This window comes from Etheostoma spectabile, chromosome 7, assembly GCF_008692095.1.
Source record: "Etheostoma spectabile isolate EspeVRDwgs_2016 chromosome 7, UIUC_Espe_1.0, whole genome shotgun sequence".
Taxonomy (NCBI): domain Eukaryota; kingdom Metazoa; phylum Chordata; class Actinopteri; order Perciformes; family Percidae; genus Etheostoma; species Etheostoma spectabile.
In genome coordinates, this window is record NC_045739.1 from 4,255,505 (window position 1) to 4,283,388 (window position 27,884).

At 40.1% G+C, this 27,884-nt stretch overlaps 3 protein-coding genes and 1 long non-coding RNA gene across 6 annotated transcripts in view; 1 reads left to right on the forward strand and 3 right to left on the reverse strand.

The window, feature by feature from the left end:
- Nucleotides 1-2,832, reverse strand: part of col9a3 (collagen, type IX, alpha 3) — a 17,217-nt gene extending 14,385 nt beyond the window's left edge. Inside the window, exons 1-2 of the mRNA XM_032520866.1 lie at nt 2,560-2,832; nt 1,579-1,647 (exon numbers count right to left, since the gene is read on the reverse strand). Coding sequence (XP_032376757.1) covers nt 1,579-1,647; nt 2,560-2,625 — 135 coding nt within the window. The 5' untranslated portion in view covers nt 2,626-2,832. The remainder of the gene's footprint in view (nt 1-1,578; nt 1,648-2,559) is intronic.
- Nucleotides 1-20,756, forward strand: part of kcnk15 (potassium channel, subfamily K, member 15) — a 23,049-nt gene extending 2,293 nt beyond the window's left edge. Inside the window, exons 2-3 of one of the 2 annotated variants that reach the window (XM_032520878.1) lie at nt 18,377-18,753; nt 18,968-20,756. In XM_032520878.1, the coding sequence (XP_032376769.1) occupies nt 18,471-18,753; nt 18,968-19,977 (1,293 nt within the window). In that variant the 5' untranslated portion in view covers nt 18,377-18,470 and the 3' untranslated portion in view covers nt 19,978-20,756. Of the gene's footprint in view, nt 1-18,136; nt 18,754-18,967 lie in introns of those variants that run through there. The other variant, XM_032520877.1, reaches the window with a different exon arrangement.
- On the reverse strand, nt 3,846-10,445 carry ogfr (opioid growth factor receptor). Of its 2 annotated transcripts, none has more exons than XM_032520867.1 (7): nt 10,133-10,445; nt 9,582-9,647; nt 9,420-9,501; nt 9,248-9,326; nt 7,472-7,538; nt 6,631-6,779; nt 3,846-6,539 (listed from the first exon to the last, which is right to left on the reverse strand). In XM_032520867.1, the coding sequence occupies exons 1-7, from the start codon at nt 10,259-10,261 to the stop codon at nt 5,453-5,455; spliced, it is 1,659 nt and encodes a 552-aa protein (XP_032376758.1). In that variant the 5' UTR covers nt 10,262-10,445; the 3' UTR covers nt 3,846-5,452. The 2 variants fall into 2 exon arrangements, with proteins under 2 accessions (XP_032376758.1, XP_032376759.1); XM_032520868.1 differs by having other exon boundaries at nt 10,354-10,438.
- On the reverse strand, nt 18,339-27,823 carry LOC116692520 (uncharacterized). Its single transcript, XR_004332720.1, has 4 exons — nt 27,813-27,823; nt 25,806-25,902; nt 19,901-19,903; nt 18,339-18,349 (listed from the first exon to the last, which is right to left on the reverse strand). It is a non-coding gene; the product is annotated as an uncharacterized LOC116692520 (long non-coding RNA).
- Between the last annotated feature and the right edge of the window lie 61 nt (nt 27,824-27,884).

Sequence of the window (27,884 nt, forward strand, 5' to 3'; positions counted from 1 at the left end):
GTTCTATTAAATGTCAGAAAATACTGAATAAAATCCCAATTTTTCACAATCACAATTCCTAAAGCCCAATGATGTCTGATAAACAGTCCAAAGCCAAAGAGTCAGTTTACTGTCACATACGACAGAATAAATCCCCACCGTTTAGCTCCTTCAAGAAGTGAACGTTCATGTTTTGTGCTTAAAAAAAACAAAATAGTTGCCCATTCATTTTTTTTTTTTAATCAACTAATTGCTCAACTCTACCCAGGCAAAGCACATCACAAATACTTTGAAGTGGCTCAAAAAGCATAACTGTGTCATAAAGGATACATATTCTGAGCACTAGTCTTCATCTAACTATAAAATAAGTCAAGGTTTAAACGTTTCTCTATATTCCAAAAAGGAAATGGTAGAGCAATAGAGGCTGGCATGGACAATGCAACAAGCTGCAAGCTCTAACCACTGGCTGTTTATCTTTTTACCTGTCCCTCCTCATCCCCTCATCTCCACACTGGTCCTGAGGCCTGAACAGATTGGTTGCATCCATATCTCTAATTGAACATCTTGTTTTATTTCCTGTTGTGAGTCATGTAACGTCACTGAGGCTCGGTCGCGCAGGGAGGTGGTGTGAGGTGAAAATCTAGATGGTCTCACCGGGTTGGGGAATGTATGAATGAGCCCTCTGTGTGCCTAAACTTTACTGCAGTCCCAAAAATAATCACAACTAAAGGTTTCCAGCCATGGCTTGACAACATTTACAATGTTTTTCTATTTAACATAAGAGTTTGACAAATATATTTCACTTTGTTACAGAGTTGTTGTTTTTTTAATTTTCTTTTTTAACTTGGCTTCCCTGTAATCCAATTTCCTTTTCAATTTGTGCAATTAAAATCTCGTCCCATCATGTTTACCTCATACTTGTTTACCATTACATCATTTCCTACACACAGTGTGTCCCCTTAAATTTCAATAGATTGTTCTTGTATTGTCCACATTTATTGATGAGATCCAATAATGGATATCCATTTTATTTATTACGCTGACTGATATTACACTGTATGAATTGTTATGACCAAAAAAAGAAGCTGAGCTATTTGCAGTATGAATATAATTGAAGCTTTGAAGGGTTGCCAGTTTTATATTTTTTACCCACAGAATTCTATTTAGTAGACACTAAACACTGCCTACCTTTGTAGGAGGGGCTTTGGGAGGAGTCAGTGTGATTCAAAACTAACTTCTAGAACATTTCTGCTGCATTTATGCACAAAGAAAACACCTTTCTATCAAAGGTACCTGAGTAGGAATTTAAAAATTTAAAATGCAACATGAAAAAGGGGTGAAGCCACAGAGCTGTCCACTAAACTATCACTATAGCGACTGTGAGATTTTGGTCTTCTTAGTCTGTTACTTGACACTTTATTTTTAACAGATGAGAAAAATAAATTAGTTAATTACTTAGGGAGAACGCCTAATCAAATGAGCTGCTAAAATCTTTTTATTATCTACTAACTGGAGTTGGTTAAATCCTAAATGGGCCAAAATTATAAGGCGCATTAGTTTTAAAGTCAAAAGGAAGCTGTTGGAGTCTGGTCAACTCACATCGGTGCCATCCTTTCCCGGAGCACCTAAAGGTCCTGGTGGCCCAGGAGCTCCTCTGGGGCCTGGCCTCTGTAACACAAATAAATCAAAATCAGTAATATAATGTATCCTCTGTTCCTTTAACACCGCAAATACTGTATACATGAGTGGTTTGACATGAAGTGACTAAAATAGAAAGTGGTGACAAATGTTTAGTATATTTGTGCCTCGACAGTATTCAGTATTAGTAAAGATTTTCTCAGGACAAAATTAACAAAATCAATCATTCTAAAGATATAAAACTACATAAATTCAATTCAATTGCAACCTAATGAAAACAAAGATGCAACTCGTGCATCATGGTTTTCATTGTGCGTAAAGACGCTTTAAATCTTACTTTACGCAGAAGAAGAACGAACTACATTTCTATGAAAACCCAAATAAATCAGTAATTCAGTTCATCGAAACAAAATAAACCTTTTTCACTGAGGACTTTCAAACTGAGTTACTGCTCCGGGGAGCCTTAGTGAACAGAAGCGGCATTGTGCGCTCTGGCACTGCGCTCCAACCCGTGCATTCCACAGGTTCAGGGGAAACGTAACCCCAATTTAACCAAACTGTGTGAAAGGCTCAGCCACCTGCACACGATAAGGCTGATATGGGAGAGTAAAAAAAAAAAGGCCTTCAGAACCAGAAAGACACAATACCACAAACATTCGCTCGCTGATAACTGTTAGAGAAGAATAAAGAGCACCTGGAAGTACAATAGAGATTTTGGTTGGAGTGCATGCAGGTCAGGGCTTAAGCAGCTGTAAAATAGAGTGGCTGTCATCACTATCAACACAAGACATAGCCTTTATTATCAATAGGTAGACCCGCAGGTTACATTAGCCTTTTGCAATAGCTATATTAATACATAAAAAACAGCAAACCCCACATTGCATTAAGATCAGATGCACACGGCTAAATGACAGGAGGGATGCAGCACTTAATCACTCTTACCTGGGCTGAGGATGATGTCAAAAGCTGGCACAGTAAGAGCACCCAAAGCGCAGAAAACACCGCCATGGCTGCTTCGCTTGCCTCCACAAACCAGATTTTATGTGGAAAAAGGTCAAATCCCCGGTTCCCGGTCCTCTCAGTCCCCCCCCGCGTCCGCAACGGAGCCTTCCTTTACCACACGGCGCACAGCTCCTGAGTGGCCTCCTCAGGGTCCAGATAAACCCGAGCCTCCAGCCGAATGGGGCTGAACTCAGTGTGGTGCACTGCACTCAGGGGTGGGGGGGCGAGGGGGCAGCAAACAACCAGAGGCAAAACTATTTTGGACACCAAGAAAGTGGGCTGAGCTTAAAACGTTAAACATATGCAGGGGTTCGTGCTCAGACCAATTAGAAAGGGACCTAAAAAACAAATCCATGTCTGCAAAGTAAATAAATATGTTTAAATTGAAGTAATGGAGGCAAAGACATCCTGAGCTGAATCTGTCAAGCTCCACAAGAACTGGATCATTCATTTCCCATAATGCAACTCAAGTCTTCATTAGACATCCCTGTAGATTATTTCCCTCATTAATGGGCAGTTTGTTCTATTAAATGTCAGAAAATACTGAATAAAATCCCAATTTTTCACAATCACAATTTCCTAAAGCCCAATGATGTCTGATAAACAGTCCAAAGCCCAAAGAGTCAGTTTACTGTCACATACGACAGAATAAATCCCCACCGTTTAGCTCCTTCAAGAAGTGAACGTTTCATGTTTTGTGCTTAAAAAAACAAAATAGTTGCCCATTCATTTTTTTTTTTTAATCAACTAATTGCTTCAACTCTACCCCAGGCAAAGCACATCACAATACTTTGAAGTGGCTCAAAAAGCATAACTGTCATAAAGGATACATATTCTGAGCACTAGTCTTCATCTAACTATAAAATAAGTCAAAGGTTTAAACGTTTCTCTATATTCCAAAAAGGAAATGGGTAGAGCAATAGAGGCTGGCATGGACAATGCAACAAGCTGCAAGCTCTAACCACTGGCTGTTTATCTTTTTACCTGTCCCTCCTCATCCCCTCATCTCCACACTGGTCCTGAGGCCTGAACAGATTGTGTTGCATCCATATCTCTAAATTGAACATCTTGTTTTATTTCCTGTTGTGAGTCATGTAACGTCACTGAGGCTCGGTCTGTTTGCTGGAAGATTTCAGACTAAACTGATATACTGGTCTGGTCTGGTGCACTGGGAAAACAGTCTCAGGAATAGGAGCATTAACTCACATCTACCACAGTGTTATCCTGAGAAGTGCAATTTAATAAATTATAACGGGACTCAAATTTTGGCTTAACACAGATTAATTTCATAAAAGCTTCAAAAATAGTATAACTTTATTCTGCTTTGTTAAGAGCGAGGGATTTAGTTGGGGGGAGGGGGGAATCATATATAAACAATTCAGCACTTTTGTAAAGTTATTACCTTTCATTATGTAAATAATATCAAAACATCAATAATGAAAAGTGAACATGAAGTGCAATATAAAAGATGCATCAATATACTAACCCTGGTTTGTAAATGTTCATGGACTTCAGTCATGTCAAATTAACATACAGTGGTCTTTTTAAATTACAGCCAAAGCTTTATCAGTTCTGCAGAGAAGACATACATATTGTACAATCAACCAGTCTTATCACATTTTTGGCAAGGCTTTCAGTTGTTCAAAAGGTCTGTTTCCCCAAATCTGCGTGAAACCATACAGACTTTACAACAGAAAAATAACTTAAGTGACATTCAGTCTTAAATCTATTCACAGCTGGGTCCAGCAGAAACATTAACCAGTACAGATTATTATTACTCACACAAAAACAGCCCAAAGAGGGAAAAAAAAGCTCTTCCAATCAATAATTATTCAGTGCAAAACAACTTTTCAATTGTGAAAGTATTAAGGTGTCACAAATGCTGAAACCGTCATTTAATTTAAATACTTTAATAATAGTGCTTTATGTATTCTGTAGAGATTTTAAATATCAGCCTTGTTCAGTACTACCTAAAAAGGATAAGTCTGGTAATTTCTATATTTTTGTTATTGTTGACAAATCCCACAAAGACCAAAACAAACCATGAATCCATCCCACTCACAAGAATGGTCTGTGTATTCAAAGCCTCAAATATTAAAACATTAATGAGCCCCAGAGATGCACCGGATGACATGTTCCGTCATTACAATAAACACCAACACTGGAGTTCATTTTTCAGTCAATCTCACACGCACCGTCCAGCTGCGGTAAACACTCCCAAACCCCAGCTGAAAGTAGTCCAACAAAAACCCAATTTACTCCCGTTTGAGTAACATTTAATAACTAGTCACCTGCTGTGAAATTATTTAGCCTCTTACAAAAAATCGATTTTTAAAGATTCATGACTTCAATAAGAACCAATGTGCTTGGAGCTAGGAGTCACAGACAGGGAAGGGAAGTCAAAGTATTGAAATAAGTTGGTTTTGACTCTCGATGGATGGATGGATGGAAGGATGGATGGATGGATGGATGGTGACGACTAGCAGGGCATAAGAAACCTGGCTGGCACTACAACTAGCAAGCTATTAATGTTTCCTGTCTGCGTTGTGTTGTTGGTACTGACGTTTTCTTGGGACTTGTTGACAATAACAAATATATATATCACCAGCCTTTTCCTTTAATATTTTCCTATGGCTGTGTGGCAACTGAGTCACATCCAGTCCCACAATTAGCAATGAAATCATACACTCCTTTCAAGGGGAAAAGAAACAATATCTAAACATCAAATAAGGTAGAAATAAGGCCCATGAAGTCGTCTTAGGTCATACTCTGTCCTTATATTACATTTCATTTAAGCTCAAATTAATGTATTTTCTCCCATCATCCAGTTTATTCATGAACTCCCGACATTTTGGTCTGAGCTTGCGGGGTTTGATTCCATGTCAATGTCCTCCGACTCCTTCCCATTTGTCTGTTTGTCCACAACTTTGTCGGTGCTCGTCACTGACCCGTTTGCTGCCGACACATTTGAGCGCGATGTTTCTTCCTCTTCATCTGGCACTTGATTAAAATCAGTCCTTGGGATTTTTTCCTCTCTTTCAGAAGAAGAACAGGGTGAATGTTTTGAAGTCTTAGGGGGGGGTTGCGCTGCTTGGTTTGTTTGACCAGTGGCTTTATTAGCACCAGATTTCTCCTCCATCTGCCCACTGGCGGAGTCCCCAGCAGAGCCGTTGCTTGGCAGTACTGTATCTTCTCTTTTCTTCTTCGGTGGTTTTTCAGTGTCTACGTCCTCATCTGTTTGCATTTCTTGTTCCTCGAAGGTGTCCTTCGAGTCGTTGGTAAATGGGTTCTCACTGTCAGCACGGGGCGCAACTTTTGCCGTCACAAAGTCAGGACTGGGCGACTGATCCATTTCATCAACACCATCTGTAGAGTTATTTCCATTCCCCAAAATTGTATTATTAGACTCAGCCTCTGCGTTTCCATTTCCTACTGTCTCTGCTTCTGGTTTTGGCCCTGGGGATAGCTCAGAGAGTTTGCTTTTGTCTTTACTTGCCGTTTTATCCGTTCCTTTCTGAGCCTTTGCAACATTATCCAGTCCATCTTTCTGTGGCACAACTGCTTCTCCATCTTTGCTTTTACTCCGTGAATACGATTCATCTTTTCCATCTCCATTCCCAACAGAATCGGGTCTTTTCTCTGCCTTCCTGAGTTGTTTCTGAATCTTCCTGGGACACCACACAAACTTATCCTTTGGCTCAAAGTGAAGGTAAGCAAAGCGCACAAGCTCCTGACGTTCCTTCTTGTCCAGGACCGCAAACAGGAAGTAGTCAAGAACGCTGCGTTTAACACTGCTAAGGGTCTTCTTGACTAGAGTCTCTTCCAGAAAGAAGCGCACAAGTGGGGCTTGGTAGTGCTCAAAGCCCAGCTCTCCGAGGCTCTTTAAGATGCGAGTGATGCGCAAGTTGTTGTGCATATTCCTGTAAGAGACGAGACAGTTGAAGCTGAAATTACAAACCGAAAAGTACATATAACCTATGTTGCTTATATGAGATTTTTTGTTATATTCACCGCTCCAGGTTTCCAAATCGCTCCTTCCAATTATCTGCTCGTTTCACTTCTCCTGTCTCTTTGCTGACCAAATGCATTCCATAGAAGCCCAACATGAGTTCATAGGACTCGACTAGTCTCTTTTTGGCATCCTCATTCTTCTTGAAGGCCTGGTGAGCATATGCAGTGTAGGTAAATATATACACACACACACATTTCCACAACGTTTACGATCACCCAAAACCTCAACATGGGTCAAAACGTAAAGAAGTACATGATATTGAACATGTTAAGAGTTTGCAACAGTTTTTTTTTTAGGCATTTTAGCTTTTGGTACAAGGTGAAAAAGGAAAATAATTATTTATCTTTATGGGTCTTCATCTCTTTTGTCGATATGAAAAGAGCTGAAAGTTAGGGGTGTGCAATAAATTGAATTTTGACTTTGGTTTCCAATGATCACTAAAATGGTATAATCGAGAAAACAATTTGTCATGTTCTGTTTTGCAAGAACACTCCTTTTGTATTTTCTGAATGACATGAAAATGTGATGAGCATGCGCATAAAGTTCCTCAGCAGTCAGGGGGGCAAGTCGTGTGCATCCACTGGAATTTAAAAACGAGTAAAGATGGCAGAAGGAGGGCAGCCACAGCAGTGTGTGGTGAGCAAAAAGGCAAAACCAACTCCGTTGTCTGGGAAAAGTTAACGTTGGCTAACCCTGCGGCCCCTCTGAGAATGTAGAGTTGCCGTTCACCCTGTTACAAGTTGATGAACCACTGAAACAGTTTTGGAAACCATATTTTAAGGTACAAAAAGTTACATAGTCTTGCTTTAGAGACTTGATGTTTTTGTATGACACACTTACCTCAATTTCCTTCTTGGTGAGTTCTGAAGCCATGTAATTAACCCCTGGCTCTCGCAGAGGAAACAGCCTTTCGACAAAAGATTCAATAGAAAAAACACATAACTAATTAACATAGTCAGTGTTGGAACTATACGCTCAATCAATGAAAATGACATCAACTCTCCCTGCAACTGTTCATAACTCCACCATAAAATATACTTTATGCTTCATCCCATAAAAAGACCACATACAATACAAGCCCTATGATTTTACAAAATACATCCTTTTAATAAACAGTCTAGGGTCAGAAAGCAAAGCTTGACACTATCAACTTGAGAATATTCTAGGTACAACTAGAATTTAACGCAGATTTTAAAGAAGTAAAGTATGTAAGCTATGCAGAGCCTACGCCGTAGCCTACTTAAGTGGCCTGTGCCTTTTGTGAGGTTTTATACATGTGCACTGGTGTGTCTGTGCTCTAGCGTATCTCTTTAGTGTGTGTGTGTGTGTGGTGTGTGTGTGTGGTTGTGTGTGTGTGTGGTGTGTGTGGTGTGTGTGTTTGTGTGTGTGTGTGGTGTGTGTGTGTGTGGTGTGTGTGTGTGTGTGTGGTGTGTGTGTGTGTGTGTGTTGTGTGTGTGTGTGTGTGTGTGTGTGGGGGTGTGTGGTGTGTGTGTGTTGTGTGTGTGTGTGGTGTGTGTTGTGTGTGTGTGTGTGTGTGTGTGTTGTGTGTGTGTGTGTGTGTGTGTGTGTGTGTGTGTGTGTGTGTGTGTGTGGTGTGTGTGTGTGTGTGTGTGTGTGTGTGTGTGTGTGTGTGTGTGTGTGTGTGTGTGTGTGTGTGTGTGTGTGTGTGTGTGTGTGTGTGTTGGTGTGTGTGTGGTGTGTGTGTGTGTGTGTGGTGTGTGTGTGTGTGTGGTGTGTGTGGTGTGTGTTGGTGTGTGTGCGGTGTGGTGTGTGTGTGTGTGTGTGTGTGTGTGTGTGTGTGTGTGTTCGGGTGAGTGTGTGGGGTCGTGTGGCTGGGTGTGTGTGTGTGTGTGCTGAAGGTTACGCCCGCTGCGTGTGTGTTGTTGTGTCTGCGGTGGCCGCCGGTGTGGTGCGTGATGTGGTGTGCGCAAGCGTGGCTACGTTGTGGTCCTGTGTTCGTGAAGTGTGTTCGTTGTTGTGGCGGTGCTATCAATGACGGTTACTCCGACGAGTACAGAGTCCGGCAGAAGACAGAGCACGGTCTTCTGTGCAGGAAGGTTAAACCCACCCCCTGGTTTATGTTTCGGAATGAGAACCCGAAGTCAATCGTGGGAGCACAATAGTTGTGTCCGTGTCCCCGGGAAGTGATTACATTCGGAGGTCATAAGTACTACCCACGGCATCTGTGCTGAGACGAGAAGCGAGGTCCTTTGTAAATGTATCAAACCAGAAGCCACTGCATTAAAAGGGTCCTTTTTATCTTTATCTTTTCATTTGGAGCAAAGAGTTTGAGCGGGAAACAATACATGAATGTGTTCTAATCCATGATTAAAACCGCTTTAAAAGCAGGTAGTAAGCTGCTGACTTTTCTTACTGGTGCTTGTTTTGCAGTGTTTTTCATTTACCCCACCTTACCTGTAACAGGCAAAGAACTTTTGGGAGCATGTGTTTTGCTAATCGTGACAAGCAGACCTTGCATTGCTTTTTGTTTTAGTAGCACACTCCTCGCTAAAAACAATTGTGTGTGTGTGCTTCTGACTGCAAGTTCATCAGAACAGGATGACATTAGCTAGCGTTGTTACCTCAGGCTGAACACAAGGCGTAAACAATACATACCACTGAATGTATGAGTGAACTCTCTCCAGTCTTTTGTAGTCATTTTTCCATTCCTTAAGAAATGATTCAATGTAAACATCTGTCCCAAATGATAAAAAAAAAGCATTTAGTCACTGCACACAGACCTTCCCAAACACTGAAAATATATTGTAAGAATATCTAAGCATGTTACCATCAGGGGCAGAGGGAAATTTATTGAGATAAAACTGCAAATTGTTCATTTTGTCTTCTGAGCATTCGTCATCTGTAAGATTCTGTCAAGAGAAAAACATACTTTGATGTCTCTTAGTTGTGTTAAAGATTCATTTGGTTATACTACTTTGCTGTTACTTACTGGATATCCTCTTCTGTAGTTCTGCATGTCCTTTGCTGCCCTCATGTTTCTGGGCGCATGATGCCACTGCAAATAAAAGTGAAAGTGAAATTAACCAGCATCTAATGTTATATAAACTGCGGGATAAGATTATTATTCTGAGTTGATGCATCCGTATTTAACACTGTGTAGTCCCTGTACCCTGTTATGTTATGTAGCTAAGGCCAAACTCCATTTCCCACTCTGCAAATGGGCTTAACCACTAAATTTAAAATTATCATTTAACTTTAAATTAGACATATATACACACACACACACTGCATAGTAATTACTATAAGCAGCCCAACATACATATTTAAATTTAACGACAGCGACATAGCACCTCAAAGTATAGGCTAACGTAAGCGGCTAGCTAGCTGGGCTAGTTAGCAAGCCTGCAGCATAACGTCAAAGCTATCATTAGCTTTCAACCATGGCAATATTAGCAATGAGTTACAAGTCAACATTCAACGCCATGACATTATTTAGATTACGTTATGGTTTGGGTGAATAATAATAATTGAAACGCGTACAGTTAGACTCCAGCCTGATTTGTTTTTGTCTTGACATGACCGACGGGTTTGGCTCTCTCCGGCCGGGTCGTCTCCATCACTCTCTGTGTCCCAGGTCGAGTCGTACTCACAAACACAGTCGTCCTCCATGATTAAAGGAACCGTTACTTGACTAGCTCAGGCTAAATAAACGTGTAACCTGGTTTAGCACTGTAAACGGGCATGAATAAAGTTACACTTGCATGTTCAGGTTAGACGTGGACGGCCCTGACCATCCGTCTTTCCAGTCAGACAGCAGCACCGTCGGCGGCTGCAGTACTGAATGTTGCCTTTAAGTGCTCCCACTCGAAGTAGGAATTGCGGGTGAAATGACCTTAATCGGAATCGAAGTTCCTTTCAAAACATAAATTTTGTCTGTTAAAGAGTTTAAAAAAACACACATACCCTAAAACAGTAATGATGAGTTGCTGCTTCACGGGATTCCCATGTAGCTAACATTTACTGTTTAAGATAAGGAAGAAAAGGAAGTACACGTGTTGTTAATGCTGATGGAGTTAATCATCAGTTGACCTCAGAAAGCTATTTTATTTTTGGGGGTTAAAACCTGATCTCATGGCAACTATTATTGGACAAATGTCAGTCCATAGCGAAGTTATTTGGTATTTAATGAGGTTGATTGTGTGCTTTCTGATGAACTTTCTATTTTCCGACACATCAGGAAGGCAGCATAATTGCCGTTGGTTGTTGGTAATAAAAACTGCAAACCAGCTGATATGAGTCAGGCAGCCTATCTCAGTTTCTTTCACTTGACTGTTATATAACGAAAATAGTAATGCTATGATAGATTTATTGAAAACGTATAAACTAATAATACATAAAGCAACTTTCCCCCTGGCAATAAATAAATTGTCTGTCTGTCCTAAATATTAAAAAAAAGAAGTCATGAATTCATTGTAGTCGTAGCACATATCTGTAGTCATATTTTGGCATCTATGATACTGTTTTGTACATATACAAAGCCTTCTTATAGTAATACAATTAAAACACAGATAGTTAATAAGTGAAGACAGCAAAACAACAAAATAATCCCCAAAAACAAATGTTTAAAAGTGGAATTTTAAAGAGATCCAAAAGAAAAAAAACGTTTGCCGCCCTTATCTCCTCCGGTATACGGGCTATTATTTGTCTGGGGTTCATAATGAATCAAAGTTATCAGTAGGCCTACTGCAACTTACAATTATGTTTGATTAATCAATTGATAGTTTTGTCTAGAAAATAGCTGCTGAGTTTATACACTTGCTGTGGGTTGAGTTGATTCATCCATCAATCACTTCAGCTAGATTTATTTAATATATCAGTGATCAAAAATGGCAGTTGAAAAATACATGCACTGGGAAAGTTGCATTTAAATGCCCAAATTATATAAATGAATACCCCAAATGTATGCCCGGATTAACAAATATTGATTATTTTTGTTGAGTGAGTCCTAAAAAGCAAAGGGACGACTATGAGCCACATTTTACTCAATACTGCACAATTTGAATGTGGTAACACAAGTAAACACTGAGACACAAGAATGTATAAAGCACATTCGCCGTCTGACCTCATGGCATTGGACAGTAATTCTATGTTAAGCTTTGAACATGCAGCTCTCTCTCTTGTGTTGTCGCTGTCGAGTCTCGTCTGTCTCTTCTGTCTGCGTCTGTCTGTCTGTCTGTCTGTCTGTCTGTCTGTCTGTCTGTCTGTCTGTCTGTCTGTCTGTCTCGTCTGTCTGTCTGTCTTTCTCTGGCATTTGCTGGCATGAAAGTTCCAATAACAATGTTGCCAAAGCTTCAACATAGAATGTGTCCAAATGTTTGGACTAAACACATAAACAGTAATATGAACTTAACACATTAGGATGATTTACACTAATTATATAAATGTATACATGTGTTTGTATGGCAGAAATGAAACACAAATATAAAGGAAAATCAAAATCATAAAATACATTGCATTTTAAGGCATCTTGACGATAGATAGATAGATAGATAGATAGATAGATAGATAGTACAGGACAAAAGTTTGAACACACCTTCTCATTCAATAACTGAACACATGTCTTATATTGTAGTTCTAGTTTGGTTTTATATATATATATATATATATATATATATATATATATATAAATGAGACTATGAAAATAAACACAATATTAGGATTGATTTTATTATACAGTATGTCTTTTACTCTTATGCAACCTCTGTGTAGAGAGTCTCTCTCTCTCTTCTTCTGACACACACTATACAGTCCAATTTATCTAGTAATCCAGTCTAAGGTTCTCATTGGAAGTGTCATGTAATATCTTCAACAATGTATCACAACTTGGATTCAGTTTTCATACTGTGGGGCCAGTAGCACAAAGAAAGATTCATGTGTGTGAACATATCATTTGACCAAGATGGCATTTGACAGTAATTAGACAGATACATTTATACAAGGGAGTATTTCATAATTAGAAGATATAAATAGAATCTAGATTATCACAGGGGGATTCAATGTTGAATGTCCGCTGATATGGGTTTCTATTTTTGGTCTTAGTTACTGTGGAAACCAGCGAGCTCTGCAGGCATCCTGTATTTGCTGTTGCTATTTAGTGCCTCTGCGTTATAAAAATAAGATTCCCCGTTGCCTTGTTCTCAGTGAGTTCAATGCTGATACAGACACAGATGGAACGATTAGTTCAGGACAAACTGTTGGCATATGATGAACATCTTGTTAAAATAAGAATAAGAGATAAAAAGAATCATTCAGCCTAATACCAAAACTAAAAACTGTAATGGGAGGCAAACTTCCATTTCAGAACTCACTCCTTCTGACTGGTTTAGTAGTTGGAGCATTGATTGCAGGATCTTGAGAGTCAATAGTAGTTATCTCCCAACTGTATTGCATCGTCAGTCGGTTTTAGTATATGTGAGCACCTGTAGATTAGTATGTATGCATTTGTGTATATGATACATAGTAATATAATATAATAACTTAATGTGTTGAATTGGGAATGAATTATTGGATGCTTAATTTTTTAAATGTGGACTCTTGGAAGATTAGCAAATGAGCTATTTAAAAATCAAATCACAAGAGAGCCTTGGTAGAAGAGTGGTTACAGCGCGAGGGGGGGGGGGGGGGGGGGGCGACAGGACAGATGTCTCGGGTCCTGGGTCAAGGCAGGCCCCAACAGGGACTTTGATGATAATCTTGTCCTGTGCACGAGCAAGACACATGGTGGCCCTGATGCATGCTATATAACCCCAACGTCCCAGGTTTGATTCCGACCAGTAATATAGAAATATTGTGGTGGTTTTTTTTTTTTTGGCAAAAGGATATATTTTTCAGTTTCTTGGTGCTCTTTACAACTCATCTGGAAAGTAATCCTATCATGTTATTTTTCATTCTCATTTTGAGACGGGTAATTGTGTCCACAAAAAGCCTTTGTCCATATTCTTTTTATTCATATTCCATGTTCCATATTCTTCATGTCTGTGGTGATGCTCAGAATATGCAGATGGTACAAAAACATTTTCAAAGAAAAGCATGCATATCATACAGAGAAAAGGGGACCATGTGCCTGAAGGCACATTTCTCTTAAAAAAAAAAAAAACCATCTGCCAATTCTTTAGGGTGAAAAAAATACAAATCTGTCACTATCCTGGAGGACTGCTTATAGAAATTAATCTACAAAGCCAAACTTTTAGAATTGAAAGGTGGTCTTTGGCAGTGAACAGCAGCTGTGCTTTAGAAAGAACTGCAGCATGATACAGACAGAGGATTTACTTTAGACAAACCTGTTGTCAGAGCAGTCTGAAAAAAGCTCGAGGACCTGAAGACAAACAAATGGACAATTGTGATTCTAACTGCAACGGCTTTAACACGGGCTTTTAATTGAGACAATGGTCTGCTGGCTTCTTTGACTCAAGGATTTGATTTAAAACACAGAATTTGAACCTGCATATTCAGAGAGTTGTTTTTTGTATCCTGTAATCCTATAAAGGAATGGAAATCTGTGAATTACTGATTTTACGCTTCTTTCATTTTTTTTCTTCTGTTAATCATGGCATTCCTTTATGTGTACCGTTAAATATGGTTGTTATTATGAGCATGTATGCAGAAATGATTGAAAGATACAGTCATAATTTAGACACGTTTTATTTAACACTCAACATAAACTTGGACTTTATTGAACATAGTCTAGCATTGCCAGACCTTCTTCCACAGCGCTGCGGCTAAGGGTCTGGCTGCTCCACACAGCATCCAAGTGTGGGAGAAAAACCTATGGTTTATTGGCATTTCTTTAAACCAATCACAAGTCTCATGGGCATCGCTAAGCACCTGCAGAGCCAAGGTGCCCCTGCGAAATAGCAGTGGAAGAAACTTGTTTCAGTGGAACATGTCAATGTTCAAAAGTTGTTTTAGCCGTGCGAGAGGACTCCGATTGGACAGACAGTCTAGCTGGCTGTCTGGATTTACCCTGCAGAGATCTGAGGAGTAGTTAACCAGCCCTCGGAAATCAACCAAAGTTTAAAATTCCAACACAAAGAAAGGGGAAGGTAACGAGCATCCGGCCAAAATTAAAGTCATCGGGTGGAATTTCCGGCGCCACCGGAGCAATCCAGGAAGTGGATCATCGGGAATATAAACTACATTTAACATAACTTTAAAAGGAGCAGGATGACTGGAGATATACTGAGCTACAATATATACAAGTAACAGAAATTTTGACATCAGGAATGAGGTTTTGGTGTCATGATACAGTATACTACACTGCCTTTATGTACCATCTGTAAAATAAACACAATGCCAAACATTAACCTTTTAAAGGTCCAGTGCGTTACTTGTTTGGTTGGTCTCTATCAAAATCAGTGTTGCTTGTTCACAAACTTGTACTTTTTCATAATTATTACCACCACCATCAATTCCAATTCAATTTTATTTATAGTATCAATTCATAACTAGAGTTATCTCAAGACACTTTAAAGATAGAGTAGGTCTAGACCACACTCCAGAGTTTACAAGGACCCAACAGTTCTAGTAGTTTCCTCCAGAGAAAGCAACAGTGCGACAGTGGCGAGGAGAAACTCCCTTTTAGGAAGAAACCTCGGACAGACCCAGGCTCTTGGTAGGCGGTGTCTGACGGGCCGGTTGGGGTCAGAATGAAGAGTGGAAACAACAAAAATAGTAGTTTGTAGTAGTTCCTTGTAGTAGTTCATGGCATAGCAGGGCACTGTGTGGCATTACAAGGCACAGCAGGATGTAGCTGGGCACCGCAGAGTGTAGCAAGATGAACATGGTATCGCAGAACGTGTAGCGGGACCATGGCGACAGCTGCTACCATGATTTTGGAGCATCTCTGATCCGAGGGAACATGCTGGGGAAAAAAGAACAAAAGGACTCCGGGGAGTGACTCCCCAGAGCTAGGTTAGTAACACGCATTTCTGGGACATGGATGCACATAAATGAAAAGATAGGAAGATAGAGGAGAGAGGAGCTCAGTGTATCAAAGGATGTCCCCAGCTGTTCCAAATTCCAAATATTCCTATTGGCTTGAAATTTTACAATTTAATTTGCATGAACTGGGATTCTCCATATTTATCACTATCTTGAAATACATTTGCCGGTAAGGGTCAAACAGGACAAACTGCTCCGCCTTGTGTTTTCGCTGTCACATGATAAACTCCCAGGTGCTGCTAACGTTGCTAATGGGTATTGTTGCTTCCCTGCCCCCAGCCAAGTTGGACAAACACTACATGTTTTCTGGATGTAAATTTAATTTATTCAGAAATACTTCATAAGCATAACAGAAGACAGTGACTAAAATGTTTTACCTGTCAGGGCAGAAAAGTAGTTACCGTCATACACACACCCAGAGTGAGATCTGAGTTCTAGTTGATGCTGTGGTTGAACAGCCAGAGGCCGGTCTACTTTAGACTGTATACCAGGGAGACCAAGTTATTTGGTGATTGGTAATATCTGGTACAAATGCAGCCATACTAGGTTTAGATACTAGTTATAATCGCTCATTAAACCTCTTTAATTCAACTTAAACATTTTTTTAAATCAGTTCAATATAATCTCATATGCTCTATTACTGTGGGCAATCCCAATATATTATGTAGTGCACTCAGTCCTTTTAAAAACCCACACCTTAAAACCATTCTAGCAGCCTTGTTTGATGTAATCTGAAGTCTTCTCACCATACCTTCAGAATATCTTTTAGATAAGAACTTTGAAATTCATCCAACCCATTCCTGCCATTTTCATCACTCTTTAAGAAATATCTGTCCACGAGACTGTTTTTATTTTAACTCCAATGGATAGCATTTCCATAATCAGTAGTTTTTAATTGTTCCTGTTAAAGTGTGTGTGTGTGGTGTGTGTGTGGTGTGTGTGTGTGTGTGTGGTGTGTGTGTGTGTGTGTGTGTGTGTGTGTGTGTGTGTGTGTGTGTGTGTGTGTGGGTGTGTGTGTGTGTGGTGTTGTGTGTGTGTGTGTGTGTGTGTGTGTAGTGTGTGGTGATATGAAATGTAACTGAGAGCAGACAACAGAGAGCGCAAAAACAAAATCAATAAAGCATCTCTCTGAGTCTAAATACTGATCCTTAAACCCAGACCTGATGGGGATTGATGGGCCTCCTCCTCACTTTGTTCCAGGTCCTTGGGCTTTGAAAGGATGTGAATACAAGCTGTGTGGATTGATAGGTGGCTGTTAGGGCTTTAGGTTCCTCTCTTATCAGCTGAGATGTAATTGATTTATGGAGCGCTGGTTTGAATCACAACAGGGATGCAAGTGTGCTGATTTAGCCACTTAACACAAAAACAGGTCCGCTGAGAGCAGGTTGTTCTGTTTAAGAGGAACAAAGGAACAAAGAGTAATCCACCTCCAGTACCCGGCTGCTGCTTCTAATGCCCAGTGTGACATAAGGATGATGCTTCTATTTAGTTTTAACTGTTTGTTTCTTTTCTTTCCATGTTTGACCAGAAAAATGCAGCCTGAATAATGACAATTGATGTTGTGATGCAGTGACAACATAATTCATAGAAAGAGGGCCTGGATCATAAACCTTAACATATTAGTTTCAACCTCACTGACAGTTGAAGTTTCTCCTTCTAGTATAAGTAACCATGGCAACCGACCTCACCTACAGTAGATTTCCAGAAGCATGTAGCAATGTCGTTTATTGAACCACTGTACCAGCATGCATCAGTTCCCTAATTTGCAAGGGCACCATGTCCCAACATTTAAAAAATATTTTTTTATCAAGTGGCTTTTTTAGAATTTCAACCTGTCAATATGTGTATGTAAATGCATATGTAGGTGTATTTAAATTTGTGAATTACTGTGTATATTGGGACAGTATGTCGGTAATTTTATCCCTTTGGACTTTTTTAGTCATGTTAGTCTTCCAATTTTATTTAAAATCTTCACTTGCTTTTCTTTTTCATTTTTCACTTAATAACTTGACAATAAGCCTACTTTATTAATGTGTTATTATTTTGAAGCTGTCGAATGATCATAATTCACATGGGGTGATCAATTAGTTTTGTTTTTATTTACTTATTTTGATGTCTTCATAGGACCAACACAATTTTTTTTGATTCATTGATGTTTTGTAACCAGTGCAAATAAACACTAATAAATACATTTTATTTAGTTTTTAACATGTTACCTCGGCATTGGTTAGGCTACTTGAGCTCCAGACGTGATAGCTCCAGACACATTATATTTATATTATATTTATACATAATTATACACGTTTAGGTTAGCTTTCTAATAGTGTGTGCTACTACCTGAAACAGTGTTGTCTCCACCTTCAATGCACAGTTTTAAGGCCAGTTCTAATCTAAAACCCCGCATGTTGCTGTCCATGGTGCTGACCCCCCTTCCTAATGTTAGATTGGTATCTGCCGAGTGGAGTCGGGAGTTTACTTGTTGCACACAGCGTTGATAAAGCATTGAACATTGGTGCTAAAGCTCAGCCTAGTATGTGTCTTATTCATACGTTACATTACATTACACACAGCTTTATATTTATTTATTTTGGACTGGTTTGCGCATGCGAAGAGACAAGCTGAGGCCACTTTCTTAAACAGATGACAGCGCTCTCAATGCGCACAGCAGGATAGCCTATGCGCGTTTTTACATAAACAAGACATCTGAACCTGATAATACAGATTTCTTGTTTTGTTTTTTTCTTCTCCTCCACGTCTCTCCCGCGGCCACGTTTCACGCAACAGGCTGCAACACCGATGTAAAGTCTTCCCTGAGGAACAGTAGCCTACCACCTGTAACTGTGCTTATCTGCTCCCGACTTTCACGCCGACAGCGAGGATGAAGAAGCAAAACGTCCGGACCCTGTCGCTCATCCTCTGCATGTTCTCCTACTTGCTGGTCGGCGCCGCGGTGTTTGACGCGCTGGAGTCCGAGTCGGAGCACTCACGCAGACGCGTCTTGGAGCAGAAGCGCAACGAAATGAAGAAGAAGTATCGCTTCTCCGAGGACGACTACCGCGAAATCGAGCGAGTGGTGCTGCAAGCTGAGCCCCATCGTGCCGGGAGACAGTGGAAATTTGCTGGCTCTTTTTACTTTGCCATAACAGTCATCACCACCATTGGTAAGTTGATGTAATGCTTCTATTTTTAGAGCTGAGGGGTAATGTTTCCCTGTGTTGCTATTGTACAGTGGGGCATTTAAAAAAAGTATATTTTTTACATCACTGCAACATTTAAGGCTCCTTTGTTTCCAGACAAATTATAAAACAGCCAATTGATCCATGCAAGCGTTGCTACGTCACAGTGTTCCTCTCATTTCCATTTCTCTGCATTAAGGTTATGGACATGCAGCACCAGGCACAGACGCAGGAAAGGTCTTCTGCATGTTCTACGCTTTACTGGGAATTCCTCTCACTTTGGTTATGTTTCAAAGTCTCGGAGAAAGGATGAACACTTTTGTCCACTATCTCCTACATAAGTTGAAGCAGTGCCTGGGATGTCGATGCACAGAGGTGTCTATGGAGAACATGGTCCTGGTGGGCTTCCTGTCCTGCATTGGAACACTGTGTGTTGGGGCTGCAGCCTTCTCCCATTTTGAGGGATGGAGCTTCTTCCACGCTTACTACTACTGCTTTATCACACTCACCACTATTGGCTTTGGGGACTTTGTGGCCTTACAGAAAAAGGAGGACCTCCAGGAGAAAACACCCTACGTGGCATTCAGCTTCATGTACATCCTGGTGGGGCTAACAGTTATAGGGGCCTTCCTGAACTTGGTGGTGCTTCGCTTCCTTACCATGAACACTGAGGATGAGCGGAGAGATGCTCAAGAGAGGGCATCGCTGAAGAGGGACAGAGGCCTGCTGGATGGGTCTCTGGGTCTCCATGTTGTAGAGGAGCAAAGCAGAGGCAGCCACAGAGAGAGGAACAGGAGCAATGCGGTGCACAGTCGTAGCCACAGCACACTCTTGCTTCCGATGGAGGAAGGAACCAGCCGCACCAACCTTATTGCTTCCCCAGCGGAGGAACAACTGAGACAAAGAAGCCTCTGCAGACACAGGCTACATTTTCAGATCAAGGCAGACAGACGCAGGCCGGAATCAAGCCTCAGCTCCCTCTGCTCATGTGTCTGCTACCGTTTGGGGATTTGTGAAAGTCCTATTATGGCTCACCGTGAACAGCACGGCTGCCAAGTCAATTCTGTTTACTACAACTCAGTCTCTTATAGGATCCAGGGCTGCTCGCCAGGTTCCAGGGACAACACTGGACTCTCTTCCCCAGGAAGCACGCTCTCACCTGGGAACAGCTTCCGTGAGTTCCCTCGTTCAAGGAGAAAGTCGGTCTAAAGAGCACTATAGTGAAAGAGTGTTTGCACAGACTGTAAACAGTATTTTCAATGACACATATGTATTTTGTGTTTACACCTTAAGCATGTCAGAAGACACTGAGTCTGTCAAACAAATAAGTTGTCTGTTGTGCCTATTTAAGATTTGAATTTGTTAAGGATGAGATTTCTTATCCTCTTTTTACCATGACATATTTATGTTAGTGATTCTGCTGTGTTCCTTGCATGTATCGAAAGTTCAGTGCATGCCGAAGAGAATGTACAGCACACAATGTGAATGCATGAGTGCTATGTACAGATGTCAACAGTTGGGCTTTTAATTATTTATTAAATTAAACGTTAAAAAATGTAGGACATAGTGCTGATAAATGACTGTATAACTGTTTAGTGAAGGTATATGAATGATCCTTAGTGGACCCTGTTCTTCCTGCTTCAGACAAAACACTTTTCATGCCATAGCTAGATGATGTCATTTTACCTTTTATATCATGAAGGCCTTAACTAACTCTCACCAAGCACATGAGATATGTGGCTTCTTAGCTCTGTGGATTTAATAAATTGTTTTATTACTTATTATGGGGGGGGGGGGCACTCTAATAGAAGGAGATTATGATTGTTATGACTGAATCTATTGTAATGGATGTAGCACACAACAGTTATGTAGCAGGTTACAAATAAACTTCCCCAACTCCAGCCTGGGATGTGTTGTTTCCATGTAGACTTGGTTTGTAGTCAGATTTGATGTGAGACTCTTGCAGTATTATTTTTATTAAACCAAAGGAAAAGACCATTGACTGTGTGAGGGTTTTTATTTCAGGTTTGGGCGGCTGTGGCTCAGTGGTAGAGCGGTCACCTGCCAATTGGAAAGTTGGTGGTTCAATCCCTGGCCCTGTAGTCCCATGTTGAAGTGTCCTTGGGCAAGACACTGAACCCCCAGTTGCTGTGCCTTTAGAGTGTAAATATGTGTGTGTTTATCTGATGAGCAGGTGGCACCTTGTACGTCAACTTCAGCCACAGTGTATGAATGTGTGTGAATGGTGAATGGTTCCTGGACAGTGTAAAAGTGCTTTGAGTAGTCGTTGAGACTAAAAAAAGCGATGGATAAGAATAGTCCATTTACATTTCAATCAAAGTTTGTGTTTTATAAACTGTATCTAATATATTTTATCACAGTAATACAGTGGTACAGAGAACTAATCGTGCCAGTTATAATACTTTTGGTGATTTAGCAGGAATTACAGTGGCTAACTGATTTATAATAGACAATAAACCCAGTAAGCTTTGATCTGGTGATTTCCACTTCAAAAGACTTGTAGATGTGGAATTTGAAATGAGCAAAAGCTGGTGGAAAATTTCAGCCACATATTCATATGTAGTATAGACCTGCTTCACACTCAGTGCTGTAACAAATGGTGTTATGTAACCACATTTCAGACAACTTTAGCTCACTTTCAACCTTGAAGTTTGACATTTTTTTTAATCTGCAACTCACAAAATCAGTGCTTACTGGAAAATAGCAGTTGTAGAATGTTGAACAAATACATACTCATACAATAGTGAAAACGTAAGATAATAGACTTTATGTATTTTTATTTTATGATATTGTATACTGGTACAAATGTTTTATACTCATGCCAACTTTGCCCTCCTCAACACCCGATCAATCAACAATAAAGCCCCAGTCCTCCATGAACTAATCCTCGACAACTCGCTGGACTTTCTTCTGCTCACCGAAACCTGGCAACAACCCAATGACTTATTTTTCCTCAATCAAGCATCCCCCACTGGATACAATTACATTTGCAAACCCCGCCCCTCCCGCCGTGGTGGCGGCCTTGCCGTCATTAACAGTCAGAACTTCCGGATCACTGAACTCAGCCTCCCCTCTGTGTCCTCATTTGAATATCTCGCCTTCAAAGCTCTTTCCTCCATGACAGTTCTCCTCATCTATCGGCCACCTAAACCCAATCCTTCCTTCCTCTCAGACTTCGCAGAACTTCTAACGCTAGCCTCATCTCTCTCCTCACGTCTGCTGCTACTCGGTGACTTCAACATCCATATCGACTCCCCCACCTGCAAGCTGTCATCAGAATTCACCACTTTACTGGACAACTTCACTCTCATCCTACATGTCACATTCACACTTATTCACCACCATACGTTGTGAAATGAATAGAAAATAGAGTCAAGACATTGACAAGGTTAGAAATAATGATTTGTATTTGAAATAAGATTTTTTTTTACATCAAACTTTGCTTTCGTCAAAGAATCCTCCATTTGCAGCCATTACAGCATTGCAGACCTTTGGCATTCTAGCTGTTAATTTGTTGAGGTAATCTGGAGAAATTGCACCCCACGCTTCCAGAGGCAGCTCCCACAAGTTGGATTGGTTGGATGGGCACTTCTTGCGTACCATACGGTCAAGCTGCTCCCACAACAGCTCAATGGGGTTCAGATCTGGTGACTGCGCTGGCCACTCCATTACCGATAGAATACCAGCTGCCTGCTTCTGCTCTGAATAGTTCTTGCACAATTTGGAGGTGTGTTTAGGGTCATTGTCCTGTTGTAGGATGAAATTGGCTCCAATCAAGCGCTGTCCACTGGGTATGGCATGGCGTTGCAAAATGGAGTGATAGCCTTCCTTGTTCAGAATCCCTTTTACCCTGTACAAATCTCCCACCTTACCAGCACCAAAGCAACCCCAGACCATCATATTACCTCCACCATGCTTAACAGATGGCGTCAGGCATTTTTCCAGCATTTTTCATTTGATCTGCGTCTCACAAACGTTCTTCTTTGTGATCCAAACACCTCAAACTTGGATTCATCCGTCCACAACACTTTTTTCCAGTCTTCCTCTGTCCAATGTCTGTGTTCTTTTGCCCATCTTAATCTTTTTCTTTTATTGGCCAGTCTCAGATATGGCTTTTTCTTTGCCACTCTGCCCTGAAGCCCAGAATCCCGCAGCCGCCTCTTCACTGTAGATGTTGACACTGGTGTTTTGCGGGTACTATTTAATGAAGATGCCAGTTGGGGACCTGTGAGGCGTCTGTTTCTCAAACTAGAGACTCTAATGTACTTATCTTCTTGCTCAGTTGTGCAACGCAGCCTCCCACTTCTTTTTCTACTCTGGTTAGAGCCTGTTTGTGCTGTCCTCTGAAGGGAGTAGTACACACCGTTGTAGGAAATCTTCAATTTCTTAGCAATGTTTCGCATGGAATAGCCTTCATTTCTAAGGACAAGAATAGACTGTCGAGTTTCAGATGAAAGTTCTCTTTTTCTGGCCATTTTGAGCGTTTAATTGACCCCACAAACGTGATACTCCAGAAACTCAATCTGCTCAAAGGAAGGTCAGTTTTGTAGCTTCTGTAACGACCTAAACTGTTTTCAGATGTGTGAACATGATTGCACAAGGGTTTTCTAATCATCAATTAGCCTTCTGAGCCAATGAGCAAACACATTGTACCATTAGAACACTGGAGTGGTAGTTGCTGGAAATGGGCCTCTATACACCTATGTAGATATTGCACCAAAAACCAGACATTTGCTGCTAGAATAGTCATTTACGACATTAGCAATGTATAGAGTGTATTTCTTCAAAGTTAAGACTAGTTTAAAGTTATCTTCATTGAAAAGTACAGTGCTTTTCCTTCAAAAATAAGGACATTTCAATGTGACCCCAAACTTTTGAACGGTAGTGTATGTATACAGTATGTGTACATGTATATATGTATGTATGCATGCATGTATGTATGATCTAAATATGTCCTGCACCATTGAAACTATTGTTCTTTTACCATTTCTAACTCTCCCAAGTATTCTTGCCTGTTTGAGCTGTGAAGTATATAATAAAAAGTCCAAAAACAACAAGAAGAAGAAAATATCAACATTTCAAGTAAATCAACATTTCACCTTCTTTACTGTCACAAGATAAAATCACATCATGCGTCTTAACGTCTGCCCATTACCTCCAATTGCTATTTCTAAAATCTGTTTTTCGGTTTGAAATGAGGAACGGAAATTACGAAGTCTATACATAAGTGCCCCCCAGCATACATTTCAAGCCATCTGTTGATCTGCTGGAACAGTAAGCTACTTTACATATAAATGTAAAACTGATAGGGCAATAGAATCTGAAATGGTGATTGGTTATAAAATGCCATCTGCTCTGGCTGTTTGGGGATAGAAATGTTTCCTCTCTTCCTTACATTGTCACCTCACATGCGGTAATTCTGAACCACGCTTTACTGTGTGCAACAAGTCAGGTTAACAAAGTCAGGTTAACAAAGTGTTTCAAATAATCAGGATTTTCAAAATACTGAATGATCTCATGATAGAGAAAAAGGAAGAGAACGTAAGATAAAATAACGTTGACAAGGTGGCCCTCTACAGGTGATTACAGTGTGAGAAAAGGAAAGTCCCAAACACTTAGATAAATTATGCAGCCACTAGAGGGCAGTACATGTCCGTGCAGCAGCAGTGAGCTGGCTGATGTTCATCTGTATAAGTGTGATTTTATTTAATTCAGACACAATGAACATTATTACAGCAACATGGATAGGAATTAGTGTGTTAATATTTTTACGGAAATTATGTTTTTGCCATGGTGGTCATTACCAAACAAATTCACACATGATAACCAAGCAAGTCAAGTCAATTATATTTATATTCAAATAGCCCAATAAAAAAATTGTCTTAAGGCACTTTACACTCTGTACAGCTTACAGCACCCTCTATCACTAGACCCATGATTTGGATAATGAAAACTCCCCCACAAATCCTTTTTTTTTAAGATTATTTGTAGGCTTTTCCGCCTTTATTTGATAGGACAGCTAGGTGAGAAAGGGGAAGACATGCAGGAAATCGTCAGAGGTCGGATTTGAATCCTGGACCTCTGCATCGACGCATGAACCTCGAAGTTTAAGTGCACCTGCTCTACCGACTGAACCAACCCGGCCACAACCCCACAAATCGTTTTAACAGGAAACAAGAAATGGGAGAAACCTCAGGAAGAGCCGAGGAGGGATCCTTCTACCAAGACAGACAGATGTGGAATAGATGTGTGCACAGAATGGAAAGAAGCAGCATTATTGTGATGGTTATATGAAGGACAATTCTGATTGTTACCTTTTATTGCTTAAAGTGGTAAAAGTGTTATCATAAAATGCTGTCATATTTCCTGAGGTGAATGCATAATTCTGAACACATTTTCATTATCACTGACTGATTTGCAAAACAGGCAATCATTTTGTTTGACCATTTTCTGATGTTTTTTTTTTAAACCACTGTGCATGTGTGTACGTGTGCATGTCAAAACATACATTTTTAATGGTAGATAACAAAGGTTTACTGTGTGAACTCTCAGAACTAGAGATTGCTCCCTGCATGCTGACGCTCAACAGCAGCAGAGAAGCAGAGAGGGCACTTAGAGGTTTTATGTTCCCAGAGAGTGAGACAATAATGGCGCAAGTATTGATACTAAAAACAAGGGTTAGTATCGGCATTATCCTGCCTCTCAAAGAATTGATTTTCAAAATACTTTTTTTTTGGATTACTTTTTTTGGAGCTATTCCCTTTACTTGATAGTGACAGTGCATAGACAGGAAAGGTGGGAGAGAGATGGGGGACGACACACAGCAAAGGACCACAGGTCGGATTCGAACCCGGGCCACCGCAAAGGACTCAGCCTGGAACACGCCCTCTTACTGGGTGGGCTAGAGGTCATCCCTCAAAACACTACTTTTTGTATATAAAGCACTAAACGGTTCAAGGGCAAAATACATTTTTGTCTGATCTGCTGCTATACATTAAGAACCATTCAGGTAGTACGGGAAAGGTCCGGTTTCTGTCACCAGGGTCAGAACTAAACATGGAGAAGCAGCGTTCTGTTTTTATGCTCCACATATCTGGAACAAGCACCCAGAAACTCTAGGTTTCTTTTAAATCAAGGCTAAAGACTTTTCATTTTGATGCTATTTTTCAGTAATTGTTCATTTCCTACACTGCACTGTAACTTTTATTCTTGTATTTTCATGCCTGTTTTATTCGATTTTCGCTGTTTTTGACGATTTTGAACTGCTTTTTAATGTTTCATGTAAAGCACTTTGAATTGCCTTGTTGCTGAAACGTGCTTTACAAATAAAGCTGTCTATTGATATTTTAGATTTTGATCTGACCAGCAGTGAGAAAACCAAAATAAACTCGTTCAGAGAATGGATCCAGTAATGGAGTCTAAAACACATCATATTGGCAGTGGTCAAGGACCCACATCCTCCTGTCAGGTATTACTGTCTCAAAGAGCGAGTTAAAGAAAAAAACTGATGTAACTCGGATGTTTGGTTGATTCCTCCGAGTGCACTACTGTACTGTATTATCCACAGAGCCTTTTCTCATTGATTGGCCTTGTTTCCATAATTACATTAGATAATCAATATCTGTTAAATCAACATTAGTAGCTAACAATTCTAATACATATTAGCAGACATTGTGTCTAATACATCAAATTAATTGATTCAAATATGAATTTTCCAGGAACTGGTCATCAGACAAACTGCCTGAGTGGTACGAACAAAGTATTGGCACAAAACCAGGACACAGTTAGTTTACGTTGATGGATTACAGCAGAGACGCCCAAACCTTTACAACACAAAAGCTTAAAATGACACAGCATAGTGTGCTCGATGGCCACTTGCTCATTCTCATTTGGATGTCCTTGCATGTGAGGTTTGGGTGAAAAGGGATGAGTTTCAATGAAATCAGAATATAATCCTGCTGCTAATTCAGTTTTGTTAACTGTTTATTATCCTAGCAGTATTTTCCATCGTATCCAAAAAGGTAGAATTCATGCTCGTTGGGTGAACTGAAACAGAGAGAGAGGTGATCTTTCTTTCATTAGCGCATATCACAGACCCACAGAAATACCCCCTGGTGACAGAAGAATCCCTTCATCTTATGCAGTCATTTTATTTTCTGCCCAAACAATCTTAGGTTTTGTGAGAGTTTTTTTTTGTGCCCAAGGACATGGATCAAAGTAAAGTGCTACATCTCATGCTGTAATGAATGATCTTGAAAGGGATATCCAAATAGAGAGTCATCAAAATGGGAGCTAGTACTCTTTGGAGAAATGATTATATTCATCTCACGTTCTACGCCAAATTCCCCCCGTAAAAGTGAATAAACAGTTTGGATTTCACATGCAGGGGATGTCTTTGTCCCTTCTCTCTGTATGATTGTGTTTATTTCACCCCATACCCACGTATATAGCATACAGGTCTCGAGATGACAAAGACATCTTGTGTGACAGATAATGGGTCAATTTTAAAATGTCTTCTCTGTGCCATTTAGCAATTGATGGGTACAAGTAAGCATGCATCAAATGCTTTAAAACTTAGTCTTTATTGCCGTTGTTCAACAAGCTCCTGTATGATTTCTTTATCGTAAGATAAGACTGATGATTGTAAATGTGTGCTGCATGCATCCCAGGGCCTTTATTTATTTATCAAACTGCAAACAATGAAAATGTGGACTAAAGTGAAAGTTAAAGTAAAATAACTTGACCTGTAATGTTATTTTGTACATTTGAAGAAGATTTTACCTCGTTAAAATGAAGGTGAAAGTTGAGTAGTGGCTTCAATTTTATGGGATTATTTCTCTTGAAAACCTTTTACATCATTTAGATACTCCATGAATAAATCTTTATGAGGGAAGGTAAGATCAGCTCAAAATATAAGAATAGACTAAAACATTTGACAGTGGAGATAAACAATTAAACCCTCTTGTATACACCCATCCAATAATTTATCCATTAATAACCTCAAATGTGCATTTTAATTGAACAATGCAGGTCCTTTTGGTTACAAATGAAAGTGAACCTGTAATGGTTTTGTGTACATTTTAAACTTTAATCCA